Below are 19,736 nucleotides of genomic sequence, written 5' to 3' on the forward strand. Positions count from 1 at the left end.
AAATGAATAAATACATAAATTTTTTTAAATATTATGAATATTTTACAAAATAGTGTCAAGGCATGCATTACACAAATAGCTATTTCATGTCATTAATAACCGATCATGCTTTTAAGCTCACTTTTATATATATATTTTTAATAGTAAATAAACAATTGTACATACAAAATAGGCATTGAACAAACAATATTAACAATTCTCAAAGGCAGACATAGTTGCAATTACAATATGTAACAGTGAAGTTTTACATTAAATGTACAATCATGAAGGGCCGCTGCTTTTAAGCTCACATTGCGGTTTCCTGCGAAATGCGACGTCATCAGAGCGCGTCGAAAACACCGTCACAGCTACGCGCCACATTTCATTGTCATTCACCAGCGCTGTTTTCAATCTGCATGTGGCCTCTTGCAGGGACGTTGCAGGATTGTGTACGTCGTCTGCGCATGTAAGTATATTTATTCCCTGTAATGTACATAGCTGTGTTTTATTTAAGATACTATTGCGTTTACGGAACGGAACGGGAACTGGATTGTGCTGGAGTGAGAGAGATGCTTCAAAGATTTTTCCGATCGCTGTTTATCGCTGGCTGTCGCATTAAATACCAGATCATCTAAATACCCAGTCGTCTCATCTAAGTCCTTCTAGTTTTATGCTGTTGCATGCTTGCAATTGAATTAAAGAGTAGCAAATGCTTAGTTGCGGGTTGTATTTGTTTACCTGAAGAGATATATTAATTTAAGCTGATCAAGCTCCGATGTCCTTGCATCTCAGTTTTCACATTTTTAACTTAAAGGGCTTGTTGAAACTTGCTAAAGAAGATTACGCACAGTGCTAGTTTATAAAGACATGTCTGTGTTGAGCAAGAACAACAACAACAAAAAACGTAATACCAGAGTGCTTTTTTCCCCTACGGGTCTCTGCTTTTCATCTATGTATGTAGTCTAATATCTCTTAGGTTAATGACTAGTTCCATTTATTCATTTAAATGATTGATTTGTGTATTGTAATATAAAAATTCTGACAGAGGACAATTACTGGACAATAACAAAAAAAGTACCATGTTATCTCCTAATACAGTCACTTCACCGTGGCAACACCACAGCGTTACGATATTCATTTCGAAGTACGTTATTGGTCTTGATATTTTCTCATAATTTGCCAGAGCATCAATCAAAACACACACAAATACAGTGACGGAAACAAATACGATGCCTATAATATTAATCATAGATTTAAATGAACATTACAAAGAATATTTTTATACATAATCTCCTGAATATGGCGATGAAAGCAGTGGCTTTGATGCGGTGTATCCTAACGCCCTGAGCTACAATAGTTGCAACTCTGCGTGACTGCGTATTGGATAAACTGGGTTATTAAGGGCCTCCGGGGGACATTTGTCCGCACATGACCTCTATTCTTTCGGACTGTTTTCTTTTAGGGGAGTGAAGTCGAGGCACGCGCTGCTGAAGATGTTGTTTTAATTTGCACTTCAGGCTTCGGTAGGAGGTTATAAACTGCAGTGCAGTTTCATTTCGGTCACGGTACTGTAACCTCATGTATTATGCATCTGGGAGGGTCGCAGGTGGAGGTTTACTTTCAGTCTGCTGGCTGGTGAAATCTGAAACGAAATCAATAGTTCAACGGCTATGATAAAATGAGTAGTGCGATGCAGTATTAATATGTCGTGCTGTTAACTGATATGCAGTAATATGAATACAGTCGTCCCGCATGAGTTCTTTCAATATTTAATATACCTAGGGATGATTGCTTGGTGTATATAGATACATTTTACCCACCTGTCATTGTATTAGAATTAAATGGTGTAATTACCCTTTGTTGATGAAACTTTCAAGCGCTTTGACTAATGGCGCCCCCTGCCGTCAGTTTAGAGACATGCGTGATCTGCGTAAGTTGCTAGCAACAGTTTGAGAGCTTGGAGAAGAATGAAAAGCGAAACTTAACGTGACAAGTGCCTGGTTAGCAACACACCGCCTTTACGCATTTTCTTTCATTGCTGATATCACTTTTGCAACACGCTTTTCAAAAGCAATAAGACAAGTCTCGGCCTCGGGAGCATCTCGTATAGTGGAGTTTGTGGACCCAAAACGTTTGCAAAAGGCGTTGCTGGAGTTCAGTTTTCATGCGGAACAGCGTTTAGTCAGTGCACGAGTCTGGGCCTCATCTGGGTGATCTGTGTCAGGTTTATCTATCTTTTTACCTTACGTTGTTTTTGAGGTATGTAGAACTTTTTAATGTGATCTCTTGGGTTGGTTTCATCTGAATGGGATTTTACTAATGTAGGTTATATAATATTCTAAGTTGTCAAAGTGACTGAACTGCAGAATCTGAACTAGAACGAATCAGGAATTCATTGTAAATATTTAAAGACATTAGATGCTAGAGTTTTGTAATAAGCACCCTGCTATTTTCATCCCTTTATGTCCCATTTGTGCCTTTGGGTGATATAACAAAACTGTTCTATACAGGCTTCTTAAATTGAGAATTTTAAAAGGGAAGTTTAAAATTGAGAGAATGGACCAATTTATCAAAGTCATGAAAATGTTTAAAATCTTGAGAGGTTGTGGAAAAGTCATTTGTATCGTAGATATGCTGTTTTGTTGGTTGGACATTGCCTTTTGTAAATGCAATCTCTATGCACATGAATGATTTTTAAAAAATCCTTATTACATTTATGTAGAAAAATCAAGAAAAGTATGCGTTTAAGAGGTGTGGGAAACCTTTCTATACATTTAAATAATTCCCCTATTTTGTGAACCATATTTTCTAATCCTTTAAAATAAAATAAGTGATTTAAGTACAAAATTCTTTTCAATAACCCATCTACTTCAGCTCACAGTTTTGAAAGCAGTTTTTTTAATACTAATTGACTAAGCTTTCTACCCTCCCAGGCCTTTTCAAGCTAAACCATTGTATGTTGCTGTACTTTTATTGTTAGAGTGAACAAGTGGTAATTAAAGTACCATGCATTGACAACATGGTTTAGTAAAATCACCTTCCGATACAATTTTTATTCAATGTTAATAAAGTCTATTAAGAGATGGCCTCTATAATGCCAGAATTAGGTTGGGAACTGGTGAAAGGACACCAAAACTCCAATATTCACAAGTATCATTTCTTAATGCACATGGAGCACGTGGAATGTGAGTGAGCAGAATCACTTTCCCTCTCGCTTCAGTTTATTTAGAGAGTGAGCTGTTATGTCTGAAGTTACGTGTGAAGCTGCATCAGGGTCACAGTAAGCCAGAGTCTGTGCGGAATTCTCTTGTCTGTGTTAGTATTTGGTGAAAGGCCGTGAAATCAGGTATGTCATTTTTATAGCAGTTAAAATATTTAATTGTACACTGTATGGATGTAACAGTTCTCTGTAAAAAAAAACAAACCGTAATATTAAGTTATTAGAACGATTAATCGATTAATAATCATAATAATAATCAATTAATAGTTGTTTTTTATTTCATTGGTTAATCGGTAGGCTTTGAATGATTATTCAGCTTTTGCAATTAGTTAAAATATTGAGTTGTACATATTCTAATAAATAAAACAAGGCAATCACTTCAGCTTTTGAAAATGTTAAAGTGTTATTACAATTATTTTTGTACAATACAAACAAATCTAGATATGGCACACAAAATGGGATTACAGGCAAAGAGACATTACAGGCTCATTCACCATTTAACTAACTGTATGGAAAAGTAAAAGACTGACTGATGTCAAGTTGTAATTCGAATTGAAAGTGACACTGTTTTTTTTCATGGTTAATACTGTAAAGCTGCTTCCTTTAAAACAATCTATTGCATAAAGCTCTATATAAATAAATGTGATCTGATGTGAATTGACCGGAGTGCCAAATTGCAATATCTACATCGCTATGATCAGATACTTTATTAACTGCTGTTTTTTTTTTTTTTTTAAATTTTATCGCTGTCATTTTTGTTGGGTTTTTACCTTGAATTTTATTTATTTGAAAATTGTTAACTGTAACGTGTTACTGTTTTTAGAAGACTAAATGTGTTCCTGCTAGGGCTGCACAATTAATCGAATTTCTAATCGCAATTACAATTATGGATGCCACAATTAAGTAATCGTTCAAAGCGGCAATTAATCATTTCAAAGTCCACTTATGTTATTCTGCACACTTAAGATATGTTTTTTACTTTCTACATGTTATCTTAAGGGTTTTTCCATTGTTTTAGTTTTAGTATAACATTATAATACCATTCATATTTGTACTTTTTTTATAATTAAAAGAAGAAACCAATCCGATGTATAGTTGACATTTGAGGCTTAATACTATAGAAAAGCACTAAAGGTTTTTCAGTTAGTGTTTTCAGCTTGTTTATTTTCATATAAAAATACGGCATGCAGTTGCATCAAACAATGGTATGAACATCATTCAATGTAAATTGTGATAATCGTAATTAATAATCGCAATTACAATTTCAAGGGAATAATCAACAAATATGATTTTTGTCATAATCGTGCAGCCCTAGTTCCTGCAGAACATTCTAATTTCTACCTCTGACCTGTTAACACTTATTTTGTGCCTTTGTTTATATTTACTGTTATTACCTATAATCAATCGGTCCAGTTGCTTTGACTCCAAAACTGCAATACACACTGAACCTTGAAAAAATTTGAACCATTACACCCCTGGTTTACTGGTGTCTAACAAATGATAAAGTGGAGAATGAATGTGGTTAGAAATGTAGCTCTCATATTCAGCTTTTTGATTGTGTCTTATGTAATGTGTCATAACCTTGCTATTTTTCTGAGCTATTGTTGCCTGAATCAATTAGAAATAATGAATTTGCAGGATATGTGCTGCCTATTGACCTGTTGTGTTATGAGGACTGTAGAGTCTTAATAAGCAACTTATTTTAAACTCACAGCAATTCATACTACCTATAGTAGGCTGTTGAGTACTGCATTTTGTAAACTAGTGTTAGGTTCACTGACATCTCTCAATGTTTTGTAAGTCTCTTAAAAACAGCTTTACCTAATATAGTTGCTCATATTGGGAGAGAATGTCCTTGAGGCTGATGATACACGGCGCAACGTTTTGGGCAATGTTTCTGGGCAATGTTGCCGTCAACGGGCAACCAAATGAGACACAGGGCCTACAACTGATCTAAAGTACTAGATAGAAATTTGTTGCCCATTCTCAATGGGAAAGTGACCAAGCAACATTGCTCAAAAAAATTGCCCTGCCGCGTAAAGTCTTTTCCTCTAATACCCATGACCACTTTCCCTCACCATAAGTATCTGCAAATTACTCACTAAGCCAGAAATAAATTGGTTGTGTCACAATAAGCATGAATAATTAATCTGTGAGCCTTTTACCAAGTCCTCAAATTACAGTGTACTGGGTTGCCGAGAAATGTGCCGACAGGATTTGTGTGTCTGTACAGTGACACTGCAATATCAGAAAGCATGTGTCCCCTTTGCATTCTTTCATGGATTTCTCTGTTGTTCTCTGTCTCTCTGCAGAAGAAGCGGTGCACAGACTAAGCCTTTGGTATCATTGTGACGTTACATCTAGATACCTGAGAGTCATCCTAAGACGTGCACCCATCCCATCCACCAAGCCCGACGCTACGCCCTTCTCGCCCCCCACCCCTGCGCTATGAGCAGAGGTAGAGGAGGGTTTCATAAAGATTGCCAGCGATTCTCCCTCCCTCCCCAACCGGGAAAACCCCAGTTTCGTTCCCACACAACCACTGGTCACCCACGGGGCCCTTGTGTCCCAAGCCCCATATCTGGAAGCTATCTGCACCCTTCCCTTTATTCCACTTGCCCGGGTGCTCCTGGCGTGCCTCCACGTGGTCGTCCTTTCCCCCCTAGCCCCTCTGATCCACCCCTGTGGGCATCCCCCCAGCACGGCAGTGATCAGATCCCAGACTCAAATGGTGTAAGCTTCCGACAACAGCAGGTGCAGTTCCTCAGGGGGCAGAGTGCACAGGCTCCACAGTTCAAAGCACCCCAGCAGCGAGGGTCCCAAACCTCTGGCCGAGGGGAAGACGACTTTATTGGGCCTATCCAGTACCAGGCAGGTTATCGTGACTTTAAAACAAGTGGTAGCAGTTTTGGAAGAAGAGACGGCTACAGCAGAGGCCGAGGAAACTGGCAAAGGGAGCAGAACTTCGGAAATACACCTGGACCTAAGAGAAAGCCACACTGGAATCATAATTTCCAGAAGGGACAGTATTATCCCAATCAATACACTAAACACTACTGGAATGCACAGGCAGATGATTTGTCCTCGGGCCTTCATAGTCTGAGTTTGGGTGACCGGATAACAAGGGTGGGCACCTCTGACACCTCGTCCTGCAGTAGCCTTGCCAACGAGGTTTCCAGTTCTCCTGGCTCAGTCAGAGAGTCTCTGTATTTGACCCCTGAGATCCAGCAACAGGTCCTCGCTTTTTTGACGTCACTCGGGCCAGACGAGACCATTCAGGCCAGGGCCTTGGGTAAAAAGCTCGGCCTTCCCAAGGCAATTGTTAATAAGGCTTTATATGCCCTCTTACGGACAAACCAAGCAGTGAAACAAGGTGAGATTCCTCCACTGTGGAGATTACGCAAGGAAGAGGACGGTGAGCCCATCAAAGAGAGAGACCAAACGCAGTCTTCAAAGGATACTGAGAAAAGGCCAGGTCAGAAGTCATCCATAAACCAAGAGGTTAGAGGGGATCTCACCAGCACCAGTGCTCCCTCTGCATCACAGACCCTCGTTAAGGCTGACAGCGATTCCACTGACCAGTCGGAGGACTCTGAAGTTGAAGATACCTGTGAAACATTGCTTCCTGACCAGAATCAAAAGACTCTTTTACCTGCTGTGCAGTCAGTAACCTTGTCAACAATGGCTGATTCTAAAGATTGCAAAGAGAAGATCCTACAGTACCTCTATGAAGCAGGTACAGGCAGTGCACTTGTGATTGCCAAGAACCTTGGCCTGCGAAGTGCCAAGCAGGTTAATCCCACACTCTATGCCATGGAGAAACAAGGTGACGTAAATCGTGACACCGAAGTTACACCACATACCTGGTCGCTTAGTGCACACCGGCAGGAAAAGATGGACCGCCAAAGAAAAGTCGCTGCGACTGCAATACAGGATGTAAACAGTGCAGAGATGTTGAACTTTGCAGCTGAAGGGATTACAAATGTAAATTATGGGTTTGAGTTTTCAGGTGGTACCGCAGCAGAGCCAATGGATGGAGGTGAAAATCTATTGGATAATATTTTAGACAACACATTTGATAACACGAAGCTTGACATGCCTGGCCTTGAGCCCATACCTCCCAAACCCAGTGAACTTTCCTCTTCCACCTTCCGCTTCTTCCAACCTCCTCCCGATCAGTTGTCCTACTATCAGGATATGGCCAGTAATGGAGGAGAACGTTCACAGTGGGCATCTGACGATATTCCAGAATTCCTGAACACGATTCGCTCCGAGGTTGCCGTTTCATTGGCTGCTCCCCCTCCCCCGGCCCAAAGCCTGGAGTCAAGCAGATTGCAGAAACTGAAAGAGGCCCTCAGTAAGAACCCAGTTAGCGGACTGATGGAGTTTGCTCAGCATCTTGGACACACTTGTGAATTCCTGCTACTGGAGCAGTCTGGACCCTCACATGACCCCAGGTTAGTTGATGACACGCTTGTTTATGGGTGCATTTGAGCATTTGTTTGTCTGTGTTAATACAGTCTTTGCCTCTAGCTTTTTTGGAAGTGTGTTTTTGGAATGTTTGGAAAGCTGCTACACAGCGGTGATTAATTTAAGAATTGGTGAAACAGCCAAGGCTTTTTGGAGATGTTACATAATGTTATGTTCTCTTGCTAGTGAATTTTGGTGAAATGGGGTTAAATGATTAAGAATTAGTAGAAACACACCAACTGTGTTTTCATGGATTAATAGTTTTTTAAAAAGAAAAAAAAAGAGGTTTTTCTTTTTGTCTCAAGGTTTCGGATGCAGGTCATGTTAGATGGCCGTAGGTTTCCACCGACTGAGGGTCTAAACAAAAAAGTGGCCAAAAAAGATGCTGCAGCCACAACCCTGAAGATTCTTTGGAGGGAGTTGGAAGGAGCAGGTGGTGACGAAGAGGAAGAACCAAGCATCGAGGGAGCTGAGTCAACCACTGACCTGGCAGATTATATGATAGTATGTTTGTTTTCAGTTTTCAGTGTCAAAGTTGCTTGAAACCTAATTATTTAATCTCTCATAGCAGTTTTGATATCATATTTTACCTTTAACTGAACTTGTATATGAATGTTTTCAAAATGTTGTATATAAAATATTTTGTGTGGAAATATTTATTTAAAGATAATACTGATTTAAATCTAGATAAAATTTATTTATTTTCTCTTTGTCTCATTTCTAAAGGGTGGTTCGGATACTCCACCCCAGGCTCTGTCTCGCTCTCTACCTGGAGGAAAGAACCCCGTATCTGTCCTGATGGAGCACAGCCAGCGCAGTGGGCATGCCATCCAGTTTATCAAGACAGGACAGGAAGGGCCACCCCATGATCCACGGTAAAACACATCCCACAGTGAAGGGCTTTAGGTTACATCTTTTTAATCCTGCTTCAGAAAGTCACATGCTATTTGTCCTGATGTGTTTTCTAGGCTCTTCTGTCCCCTTGCTGTCCCCATATTCTCCGCATATTTCATGCACCTTCTGTATTATCTCCTCTCGCTCTTGCTCTCCCTCTTTAAATCCTTGACTCTCCTCTTTTTTTTTTTAAATATTTTTTTTTACATTTTTCCATTTCCCCTTGCTGCTGTTACTGAACCTACTGAGCTTTATGTTGTTGTTTTGTTAGTGTTATTCTTTTTTCTTCCCAGCCTCTTTTTCTGTTCCCCTTTTCTTGCTATATATGTTTTCTGTCCTTAATTCCCTTTCCCCCTACAGTCTGACTTTGCTGGCTTTAAAACACAATGTCTGCTTTGTGTAATCCTGGCCCAAAATGTTGTTTTATTTGTATCCTTTTTTTTTTTTAACCTGGCTCATCTTTCTTTTGTTTCTCTTCTTACACTGTTTCCCCAAATTGGGTTCGAGTCTGTATCAAATTTGCACTGACAAGTTTAAAGAAATAATGAAAATAATATTGAAATCATGATTTGGCCTAGTACGATTATTAAACTGAATGTTAAATTAAATTAACACATTGTCTATATGCGTGTTTCAGAGTGTTTGCAGTGATCTACACAAACCTGGGAGCTGTACAAAATCTCATGAGCTGAACTGAGTTAAACATTTTAAATGAGGTGCTTATTAAAAATATATTGTCAGTAGGCCTGTCGCAATAATCAATATATCGACTTATCGCGCAATATATGTACATGACCTCAATAATTTTTGGTGATGCAATATATCGCCCATTATATTTACTTAAATTAATGTCACCATGTTTTGTACATTCCACTTGTGCCTGTGTCTTTTGCAGCTTCTCGTACATAACGTGGTGTAGTCATGAGGTGCAAGTTCAAATTTAAAAAATGCTTCTATAAAAAACGTTTCATCTTCAGATATGGTCTTGTTTAGGGATCTGTGCCTTTGTGCATACGGGCATCTGACTGCTAAGTAATTATTGTGTTTTTCAGCAATGGTGTGCACCCTTAATTTACAGAGAAAAGGTCAGGGAAAAATCTCCATACAAGTTCTTTGTGCATTTTTCTTTTTTTCTACTTTTTACTTTGCACTTTTTGTTAGAAAATGTTTATTTACTATTTATTCAGGTTTTTTAAGGCATCTAATATGTTGATACTTAATTTCCATGATCTAAATATTCTTACAAATTTAAAGTTTGTTGTCATTTGGAAGTGTGTAGGGCTTCTTGCATTATTATGCTGTTACATTATGATTATCTATTCATTGGCATAAAATGGTCTTTAAAATGACAATAATATTGCTTATCACAATTATTTCTGGGGCAATATATCGCACAACAAAAAGTTGTTATCGTGACAGGCCTAATTGTCAGACACTCAGTATTCCTTATGCCTTATGAATACTCAGTAAAAATAAAAAGTATTCCTTTATTTTTTTTGCCAAATTAACTTTCTTCAGATGCATGGCCTTTCCTAGAATAGAAAATTAGAAGTTTTTCTTGCCGTGTATTCCCAATGTAGTTTCAGTAAGATCTTTTGTCTTATTTACCCTTGATATCTAAGCAGCAGCAAAATGAGATCTTAAAAGGGTTAGTTCACCCAAAAATGAAAATCAGGCTGTGTTTTACTCACCCCTGAGGCATCCTTGGTGTATATGACTATGATTCTTGTGATGTATATGATTCTTCTTTAATTATATTTAAAATTTTCCTGGCTATTCCAAACTCTATAATTGCAGTCAGCGGATGTTGCAGTGCTTCAGTCCAAAAAAAGTGAAATAAAAAGCATCCCACCAAAAAAAAAAAAAAAAGTGTCTCACACGGCTCCGGGGGGTGAACAAAAGCCTCCTGTAGCGAATCGGTGCGTTTTTGTAAGAAAAATATCCATATTCAAAACGTAATAATCACTTGAATCTAACTTGCGCTCACTGTTGTAAACCGTTCCGGGGGAATGAAGTATAAGGTCGGCTTTGCACATGCGCTGCTCAGAAGTGACGAACGCGGAAACGCAGCGGAGAAATCAAAACAAAACAACGGTCATGAATTAATAATACAAAACGAGGATTTGTAAAGAAGAATTTCGGAGGATTTCGATATAAGCCAAGAGGAGACTGGTTTTCCTTTGCTGAAGTAAGGAAACTGCTTCCATGTACAGCTGTTGGCGCAAGCTACATTAAAGTGATTATTACGTTTTGAATATGGATATTTTCCTTACAAAAACGCATCGATTCGTTACAGGAGGCCTTTTTTCACCCCCCGGAGCCGTGAGACAATTTGTTTTTATGGTTGGGCGCTTTTTATTTCACTTCTTTTAGACTGATGCATGCAACACCCGCTGAGTGCCATGAAACAGCTTGAAAGATCAAAGACAATTTTTTATATAACTCCGACTGGATTCGTCTGAAAGTAGAAAGTCATATACACCTCGGATACCTCTGGGGTGAGTAAAACACAGCCTAATTTTCATTTTTGGGTGAACTAACCCTTTAAATATGTTGTTGCATTTCAAAATGCAATATGATTTTATAAACAAATTTGCAGCTTCTAAAGGTTGTACAGGTGTTCAAACGCTCAGTCACACCGTAAAATTACAAAACAAAACGGACAGAGCAGTGAAACCTGATCTCTAATGAGAAAAAAAAGCTTTTATTTTAGGACTGAGCAGTAAGTTACAGCTGTATTTTTGCAGATATTTGCAGACATGTGCATATTGTATAACTGATTGATGAATATAGTTTCTCTTTATTTCTTGTACAGCAGGTTAAATGAGAAATCTTAGTGTTGGATTTGGTTTAGGAAAGCCTCCGCAAACATTCATATAGAGCTCTCTCGTGTGCCAGTGGATATTTATGGCCTTTAGTAAAAGAGTTGCTCTGATTACTGGCCTTGATGTAAATACAGCACTGCCTGCCAAATTAGCATTACCATTATTTTTTGGCTCCAGTAGGCAAAATCATGAATTGACAGCATGCTTGTATGCATAATTTCTTTTTTTCTCAATGGCGTTCTCAGTGTTTTAATGTGATTTATTGCTGCAACAAATAATTGTACGTGTCAATAGCTGAAGAAGCAGAGGTAGCTGGTAGTTACAGAAGACAACCGCGATCTTTCAGAAATCATTCTAATATGCTGATTTATTCAGTTGTAACTGTTTCATTCTGTCCTGTGTGAAACTAACTATCCAAACTGATTGGAGGATTCAGAGCTTGATGGAAAAGTACTGCCTCATTAGATTTTAAAGACAGTGTCCAATGTGATTTGTCATTTTCACTCCTTTCTCCCACCATCTTTCTTAATTTTTCTTCTCTTCCTGTGTCAGGTTTCTGTTCCGTGTAAAGGTTGGGGAGCGTCTCTTCCAAGAAGCTTCAGCACCCAGTAAGAAAGCAGCGAGGCAGCTGGCAGCGGAGGAGGCCGTGAAAGAACTAATGGGAGATGGACTACTACATCTTAACAAGGTGAAGAGAAGTTTGGAGACCGTACAAGAAGGAAAAGAGGACTATTTGTAAGACGGGAAAAGGGAGTATTTGGTGTGCTGGAAGATTAAACAAAATCTTTCTCTTTCAGCCTCCAGGTACTTTCTGCCCTCTGGGAGACAATGAGTCTCAGCCAGCGATTCCCACATGCCCCTCACTACCCCCTCTGACGGCAGCTGAGCTCCAGGCGGCCCATGAAGCAGGTGTGGGTGACCTTATCAACCACCTGAACAACAATGCTGTGTCCGGCCTGCTCGAGTACGCCCGTGCTCGAGGCTTCGCTGCTGAGATCCGCCTGGTGGGCCAGTCAGGACCCTCGCACGAGCCCAAGTACACGCGCACTCTTACTCAGTCACGTTTTTGTGATCTTTATGTCCTTATCACAAAAGCAGCAGAATTCTCATCTCAGTGTGTCTGACTCCCTGCTGCATGACCACACATTAAAAAGATCAAATCATCTTACTTCTCTCTCTTTAAGGTTTACATACCAGGCTAAATTGGGAGGGCGGTGGTTTCCTGCAGTGTGTGCTAGTAATAAAAAGCAGGGGAAGCAGGAGGCAGCGGACGCTGCTCTTCGAGTGCTTATTGGAGAAGCAGAGAAAGCAGCGCGTACTGGAGAGCTCACGCCAGAGGTATTAAATGCAGCAACTTTGATGAAAGTTGATAATAAAACTAGCAGTAGCTTTTAACTATGTGTTAACTTGTGATTAACAAAGTGCCATTAAATATTGAGCGATCAAAAACTTTAAGCAATACAAAATTAAATTTTGGTGGGTTTTTGCAACATGTGTTGCTGTATTTGGAAAAACTGCCTAGCTAAGCTTCTGATAGACAGACCTGGCATTTTATGTTTGTAACTTTTCTTATGTAACTGTTTTTACACACAACATTTACATCGCCACGTGTTGCTTCCGTTCCTACAGTTTGACTTTATAATGTTGCAGTTTACTGAGTAAGAAAACTTTGAATAGTATTTTTTTAAACAATATTTTGTGTAATTCAATTATATTTAATCGGCAAAACAAATGTTAATTTCGGGCCCTATTTGAGAGGTTTTTACACATACAATTATATGTAGTACTATCCCGAATTGTATTGTGTGTGTGAATTTACATTTAATTCCACTTTTTATATATATATATATATATATATATATATTTATAAATGTATATACTTTTGTTCATACCATAAATAATCTGTGTTTATTTGATTTATTTATTATGTACAAGGCCAATTTGCTAGATTAGTGACCAGTTTTACATGATTTCTCTGTACAGTGGTCATTATTCAGAAATAGTTGACCGGAGAATGCTGCTCTTGACCATTCAGAAGTCTTCCAGAGAGATGTGCAAGATAATAATTATTCAAATTGATTTTGTATGTTTCAGCTGCCGGTATCGGGCAGTACAATGCATGATCAGATCGCCATGCTAAGCCATCAGCGCTTTAATGCACTCACAGCACGCATCCAGCACAGCCTTCTGGGTAGGAAGATTCTTGCTACCATCGTGATGCGGAAAGGATCAGATACTCTTGGAACAGTTGTCAGCCTTGGGACCGGTACAAACACATATAGACTTAAACACAGACACAGCCAACATGATGTGTGCACTGTAATTAGAGATGTGCTGTAATTGTTGTTGCCTTACGCCTGTAGGAAACCGCTGTGTGAAGGGAGAGGAGCTTAGCCTTCGAGGGGACACCGTTAATGACTGCCACGCAGAAATCATCTCCAGGAGAGGCTTTATCCGGTATCAGCTTGCAGCAGAACTTTCTCTCTCCCTCATTGGCAATTGCATAATTCATTTTTCCTCTCATTCTACAGCTTTTTCCGTCTCATTCTTCAAGATGAAGGAGTCTTATTTCACAGTAGCTCATAAATATATTGACTTTATATTTAGTGTTCTGCAGATGTTACTGTGAGACAGTCAGAATGTCTTCTCATATGCCTGCTGTCTTTCTCAGTGACTATGGTACATTTGAGTTATAAATCATTTGAAAATATATATTAAATTTATTAAATTATTTTAAAATAGCCATTTGTGCTGATATGGCAATAATATGAACACATTAATGTCAATTAATAATATATTAAAAAATAATATTATCTCTCTCTATACAATTAAATACATTTAAATATGCACAAAGATTGTATATTTAAAATATTAATAATTTATATATAAATTAATATATAGTTTATTTTTAACATATAGTGAATATAATTAAAATGCATTAATTCATTATTATTATTAATATCGAAATAACTTATATTAACACCGTTACAATCTAGAAGAAAAATTGTGGATGAGATGTGTAAAAAGCACCATCTATTAACTATTACAAAAATTATATTGATTTTGATCAACAGAAGTAGAATAATTTAAATCTATGTTAAATAACGTGTCTTGTTTGTAAAATCTGTATGGCTCAGGTTTTTGTACTGTGAGCTGATGAAGCATTGGGAAAGCCCTGGTGATGAGACTGTTTTTGAGGTGGCAGACGATGGGAAGCTGAAGATCAAACCTGACATCACCTTTCATCTGTATATTAGGTGAGACATGCACTTCCTCTGCTCCGAGCTAGTTTCAGAACAGAGATTCATCTGCAAACATGGATAACACTGCTTTCATGTGCTCTCTTCTTTGTCTCACAGCACTGCTCCATGTGGTGATGGTGCTCTGTTCGATAAGTCGTGCAGTGAGGCCGCCGAATTAATCGGCTCTCAGCACATGCCTCTCTTCGAGAACGTTAAACAGGGAAAGCTCAGAACCAAGGTGGAGAATGGTAAGAGACCGAAAAACCTCTGTAAATAATGGTAAAAAAACAACACATACAGGTTCTCAGATTAATCAAGATCTTCTGAATGATTTAGTATTTATTCAAACATTCAATTTAAAGACCCATCCAATAACGTTTATCTTTGAAATTCCTGATCTTAAATGGCCAGCGACTGTATGCACATGCTGTGGTATAATTCCAGGACCTCAGGTACACAAACTATTGCGCTAACTGTCGGATTAAGACGGATGCACTCAGCAGTGTTCATCAGTGCCATCTGGTTATGGTTATCTCGCCAAAGAGTTTCTCTGTAGCCATGTGATTGTGGCCTTTTGCCAGGCAAAACTGCCATTGTCTAGTGGGATAGGAGAAAAAAATAATTGGTTGGCAGGTAAGCTGACATATTCCTGTGGATTTAACTTGACAGGTCGGCACTTGATGTTGGCAGTTGTGCTTGGGTAGCTGTTGTGTTGACCCCTAACACTGCTGACAAGGAAGTAAAAAAAAAAACAGCCTCATGATATATTGTGACAGCGATAAGTCAGATGCTTGCTTACAGCTAATACCTAGTTTGCTACTGTAGACGGTGTTAAAGTCTTCTCCTTTGAACATGTACTTGTCTCTTCATGTATTCTGGTATATTATTGAATGATCTAAGATTCCCCATCCCTTCCTTTTCTCAGGTGAAGGTACCATCCCAGTGGAGTCCAGTGATATTGTACCCACCTGGGATGGCATTCAGCATGGTGAGCGCCTGAGGACCATGAGCTGCAGCGACAAGATCCTGCGCTGGAACGTGCTCGGTCTACAGGGCGCGCTCCTTAGCCACTTCATCCACCCCGTCTATTTGAGCTCTATCACTCTTGGTAAACATTCTTTACCATGCTTTGAGTATTGATGTGCAGTGTTTTCAAGATGGACTGTCTTTTGTGTGATTTATTTAATTATTTTGCAATAAAGGCTTTACATCAAAGTCCTAAAGGTCTGTTTAATTGAAACTGATTTAAAGATCAGGTAAAAAATAACTAATTAAATTATATAAAATGATGAATAATTATATATTATAATTATAATTTAAAATTTCTTATAAAATCTATTGTGATTATTATTATTATTATTAGAATAATTTAAAAATACAAAATATATAGTTATATAGTTTTAAAATTAATACTTATTACTACTAATATTATTATTGTTATATAAAATGTAGTATAATAATTATTTTACAATTCATTATAAAATATTTTATGAAATATAAATCATGAAAATTATCATTTTAAATTTCTTAATTACTACAATTATTTTTAAAAGGTATATATTTTAAGAAATTGTATTGAAATCATAATGTATTATAAAAATTATTATTATTGGTAATAGTATTAATAACAATAGATAAATAAAAATATATTAATCATATATTATATTTGAATGATCATTTTAATAATCATAATTTATTTCCATATATATTTTATGAAATTCTATAAAAAGGAAATGTATTATTATTATTTAAATATCTTAAAGTTCGAGCTTTATTCACAGACAATTTTTTGATATGTGTTTTTTCAGGGTACCTCTACAGCCATGGTCACCTGACTCGAGCAGTATGCTGCCGTTTGGCCAGGGACGGGGATGTGTTCAAAAAGAGTTTACCAGCAAACTTTACTCTCAACCACCCTGAGGTACACTCACACAAAACACACTGCATTTAGTACTATGACACTTTAGTTTTCACTTCATTTCTATATTGTTGGTGCAGGTGGGCAGGGTGAGTGTGTATGACTCAACACGCCACACAAATAAGACCAAAGAGTCCAGCGTTAACTGGAGTCATCCGGATCAGATTACCGTGGAGGTGCTGGATGGCACCAAGGGCAAAGTGGACAGGTGAGAGACAGACCCATCCATCATATATCACAGTGATTAAAAAGAAATCCGGCTAATCTCACTAATTGAATATTTATCCAAAGCACTTTATCCAAACACCTAGACACCTGCTTTCGTTCACGATCTATCTTTCTCTTTTCATGCCAGTCCCAAGATGGAGGTATCGCGGGTTTCCAAGTCCAATCTGTTCTGTCTCTTCCACGCTTTGTGCCAGCGTGCAGGCCGAGCCGATCTGTTGGCACTACCGTCCTACGCCCACGCTAAGATGGCCGCCACTTCATTCCAGGATGCCAAGAGGCTGTTCTTCCTGGCGCTGAACCAACATGGATATGGCGCCTGGATCGGGAAGCCCTTGGAAGAAAAAAGTTTCGAGGGAGAAGCCAGAAGCTCTGATCTAAGGGGAGGAAGCGGAGATGGACAGGCGCCGGGACCTCCAAGTTGCGCTGTTGACCCCAATAGCTGCTTGAGCTCAAACAACAACTTTAACTCTGCAGCACAGGGCTTTTAAGGATAGAGAGAGATGAAGAGAGAAGGGATGGAGGGAGTGGAGGAGTGGCCAGCGGCAAAGAGAGAAAGAATTGAGGAGGTTTATCTTGTAGAGAGGGAGAACCAGGGTAAGCCTGTGGCTTTGGGATTTCAACTTTAACCATCATGACAAAGCAGAAACGGCTGTTGCCATGGCAACAGAGCTATAAACCCAAGGCAAATTGGACTTTTATGAGACATAAAGTAGAAGATTTTCTTTTTTAGAAAGCTATATCTACAGGGTTGCATTTGTTGTAGTGGGTTTCCCGCTCTCATTTTTTCCCACTTGCTACCATCACAGTACTGTGTTATGTGAATGTGTGGCCACATTGCTGTAGGGTAATTCGGTTTCTCACTTTTTCTCTCATAGTCTTTTTGATTCATATGATACATTTAGGTATTTCTAACTCAATAAAAAGAATAATGATTGACAGCTGATGCTAGTCAGGTCACGTATTTAGAGACATTCAGTTGGGTTGCAATGGATCCTTTGTGACTTGAAGTGGTTTAAGGGTTAGTTCACTCAAAAACTGAAAATTGTCATTTATTCACCCTCACGCAGTTCCAAACCCCTTTTGTGGAACATGAAGATATTTTGAGAAATGTCTGTGTTGTTTTTGTATGTACAGTAGAAGTCAATACATTATTCAAAATATCTTTTGTGTTCTTCAGATATAAAGAAATGTATACAGGTTTAGAATGACATGAGGGTTAGTAAATGATAGAATTTTTGGGTGAACTATCACTAAGTTGATTATCATATACTAATTTGCAATTAACCCACTTTTTTATTCCTATATATTATCTATTCACTTCAGTTCTGCAGTTCTTCACGAAATGATGTTCCACATACCAAACCTGGACTAGACTGCTTGAAATCTATACATAATGTAGATACAGATACATATGCACACAGATGTATATATAAGGTCTGTTGAAAGAGTTTATATATATGCGTGTGTGTTTATGTATGTGTATATATTGTATGTATATATTTTGTAATAATTCGTAACTTTGAAATCGTATTATTTTCTATCTTTTAATTTTTAGGATGCCTTTTTATATAATATATGTATGTTTTGTTTGACTGTTGTTTATGTGTGGTGTTTGGGAGGCTCGTGATAGATATTGCATGCAGCCAAACAGTCTATATTCTGATTCGTGATAGCTATAGCGGCGGAAGAATGGCACAAACCAATCATATGCACATTTGTATGCGTGTGTGTGTGTGCATGCATCTTGAACTATTTCTTGGAATATTATTTGCCCTGCTTATGTTTAATGTGTTTAAACACTGTTAATTGATGGAAAAACAAACAAAAAGTGGATCCCATTGCAAAAAAACAGAAAATACACATAGCAAGCAAAGTAAAAAGCCTTTAATTATAAGACAGGGCTACATATTTAAAAAAAAAAGAAAAAAAAAAGGGTTAATTGATGCACTGCTTCAAGACTAAAGCAATACTAACATTCTCTTTCCTTCCAGCAAATGTGAATCTGTATGCCTCAAACATTTGTCGTCAAATCATTGACGCCTATTAAACGTTCTTTTGAGATAAGTAATGTTCTTTTGAAAGTAAAGAATATTTTCTTTCCATGTGCTGCAGATGAATATCTTACTTTCACAGCAAATTCTGAACTCACTCTGGTTACAGTGTAACTGTAATGGCATGTATTTACCAGTATAGTTGGAATTGGATATATAGGGCAGAGTGGGCTAAGTTGTGTCACTATTTATTTTTTCCAAAGAAGATAAGAGATAAAATTAATCTGCCTAATTATATTCCGATATCTGCTGAAATTAGAAAAATCTTGGGAATATGGCCAGAAAAAATGCTCCATGACACATTTTTAAATAACTACTTTCTAGTAATGTGTGTTATTGGGATATATATTGATGTGCTGCACAACTGTTCCTTATTTTCCTTAACATTATTTCCTAACATTATTAGCTATATAACATTATTCCCTAACATTATTAGCTGTGCATAGCAGAACGTGAATAAAAAGATCTCTTATTGGACTGAAAATGAAGACAAGTACTTCATATTTCAACCCTCAAGATTGCAATGAAATATTGTTCCCTTCTTGTGGTTTCTGAGTACATAAATTTATGGGGATAATTTTCTTAGAATGGTATGTTTCTCTTTGCCAGAGCATCCTCGGATCTACTCCTTTGATATATAGGCCCCAATATACATTTCATTTGTAATATATGCCTAATAAGTAGATATTAGACGGTGTTTGTTTATTTTCTGTATATAATAGGCCTCTATAATGGATCTGATTGGACACCTACAACTATACAATATTTTAGTTCAAAGTAATAGGCAATTTTGTAATGAATGCATTGTAGCTATAAAATAACATTTGAAAAGCTGACAGCCTGTCCTGACCTATCATTTATATAACCAAAATTAAAAACTTGTTGTATAAACGGTTTCATCTTCATTAT

At 37.9% G+C, this 19,736-nt stretch overlaps 1 protein-coding gene across 2 annotated transcripts; it reads left to right on the top strand.

Annotated features, from left to right (window-relative positions):
• Nucleotides 1-332: 332 nt before the first annotated feature.
• On the top strand, nucleotides 333-17,613 carry LOC107582078 (double-stranded RNA-specific adenosine deaminase-like). Of its 2 annotated transcripts, none has more exons than XM_016267806.1 (15): nucleotides 333-445; nucleotides 5,512-7,656; nucleotides 7,975-8,173; nucleotides 8,396-8,544; nucleotides 11,941-12,076; nucleotides 12,186-12,424; nucleotides 12,573-12,726; nucleotides 13,483-13,654; nucleotides 13,752-13,845; nucleotides 14,526-14,645; nucleotides 14,748-14,878; nucleotides 15,556-15,738; nucleotides 16,439-16,551; nucleotides 16,629-16,756; nucleotides 16,904-17,613. In XM_016267806.1, the coding sequence occupies exons 2-15, from the start codon at nucleotides 5,648-5,650 to the stop codon at nucleotides 17,262-17,264; spliced, it is 4,188 nt and encodes a 1,395-aa protein (XP_016123292.1). In that variant the 5' UTR covers nucleotides 333-445; nucleotides 5,512-5,647; the 3' UTR covers nucleotides 17,265-17,613. The 2 variants fall into 2 exon arrangements, with proteins under 2 accessions (XP_016123292.1, XP_016123293.1); XM_016267807.1 differs by lacking the exon at nucleotides 333-445 and adding an exon at nucleotides 1,953-2,238.
• The last annotated feature ends 2,123 nt before the right edge of the window (nucleotides 17,614-19,736 follow it).

The sequence above is a fragment of the Sinocyclocheilus grahami genome, unplaced genomic scaffold (genome assembly GCF_001515645.1).
Source record: "Sinocyclocheilus grahami isolate Dianchi unplaced genomic scaffold, SAMN03320097.WGS_v1.1 scaffold40.1, whole genome shotgun sequence".
In the NCBI taxonomy this organism is placed as follows: Eukaryota; Metazoa; Chordata; class Actinopteri; order Cypriniformes; family Cyprinidae; genus Sinocyclocheilus; species Sinocyclocheilus grahami.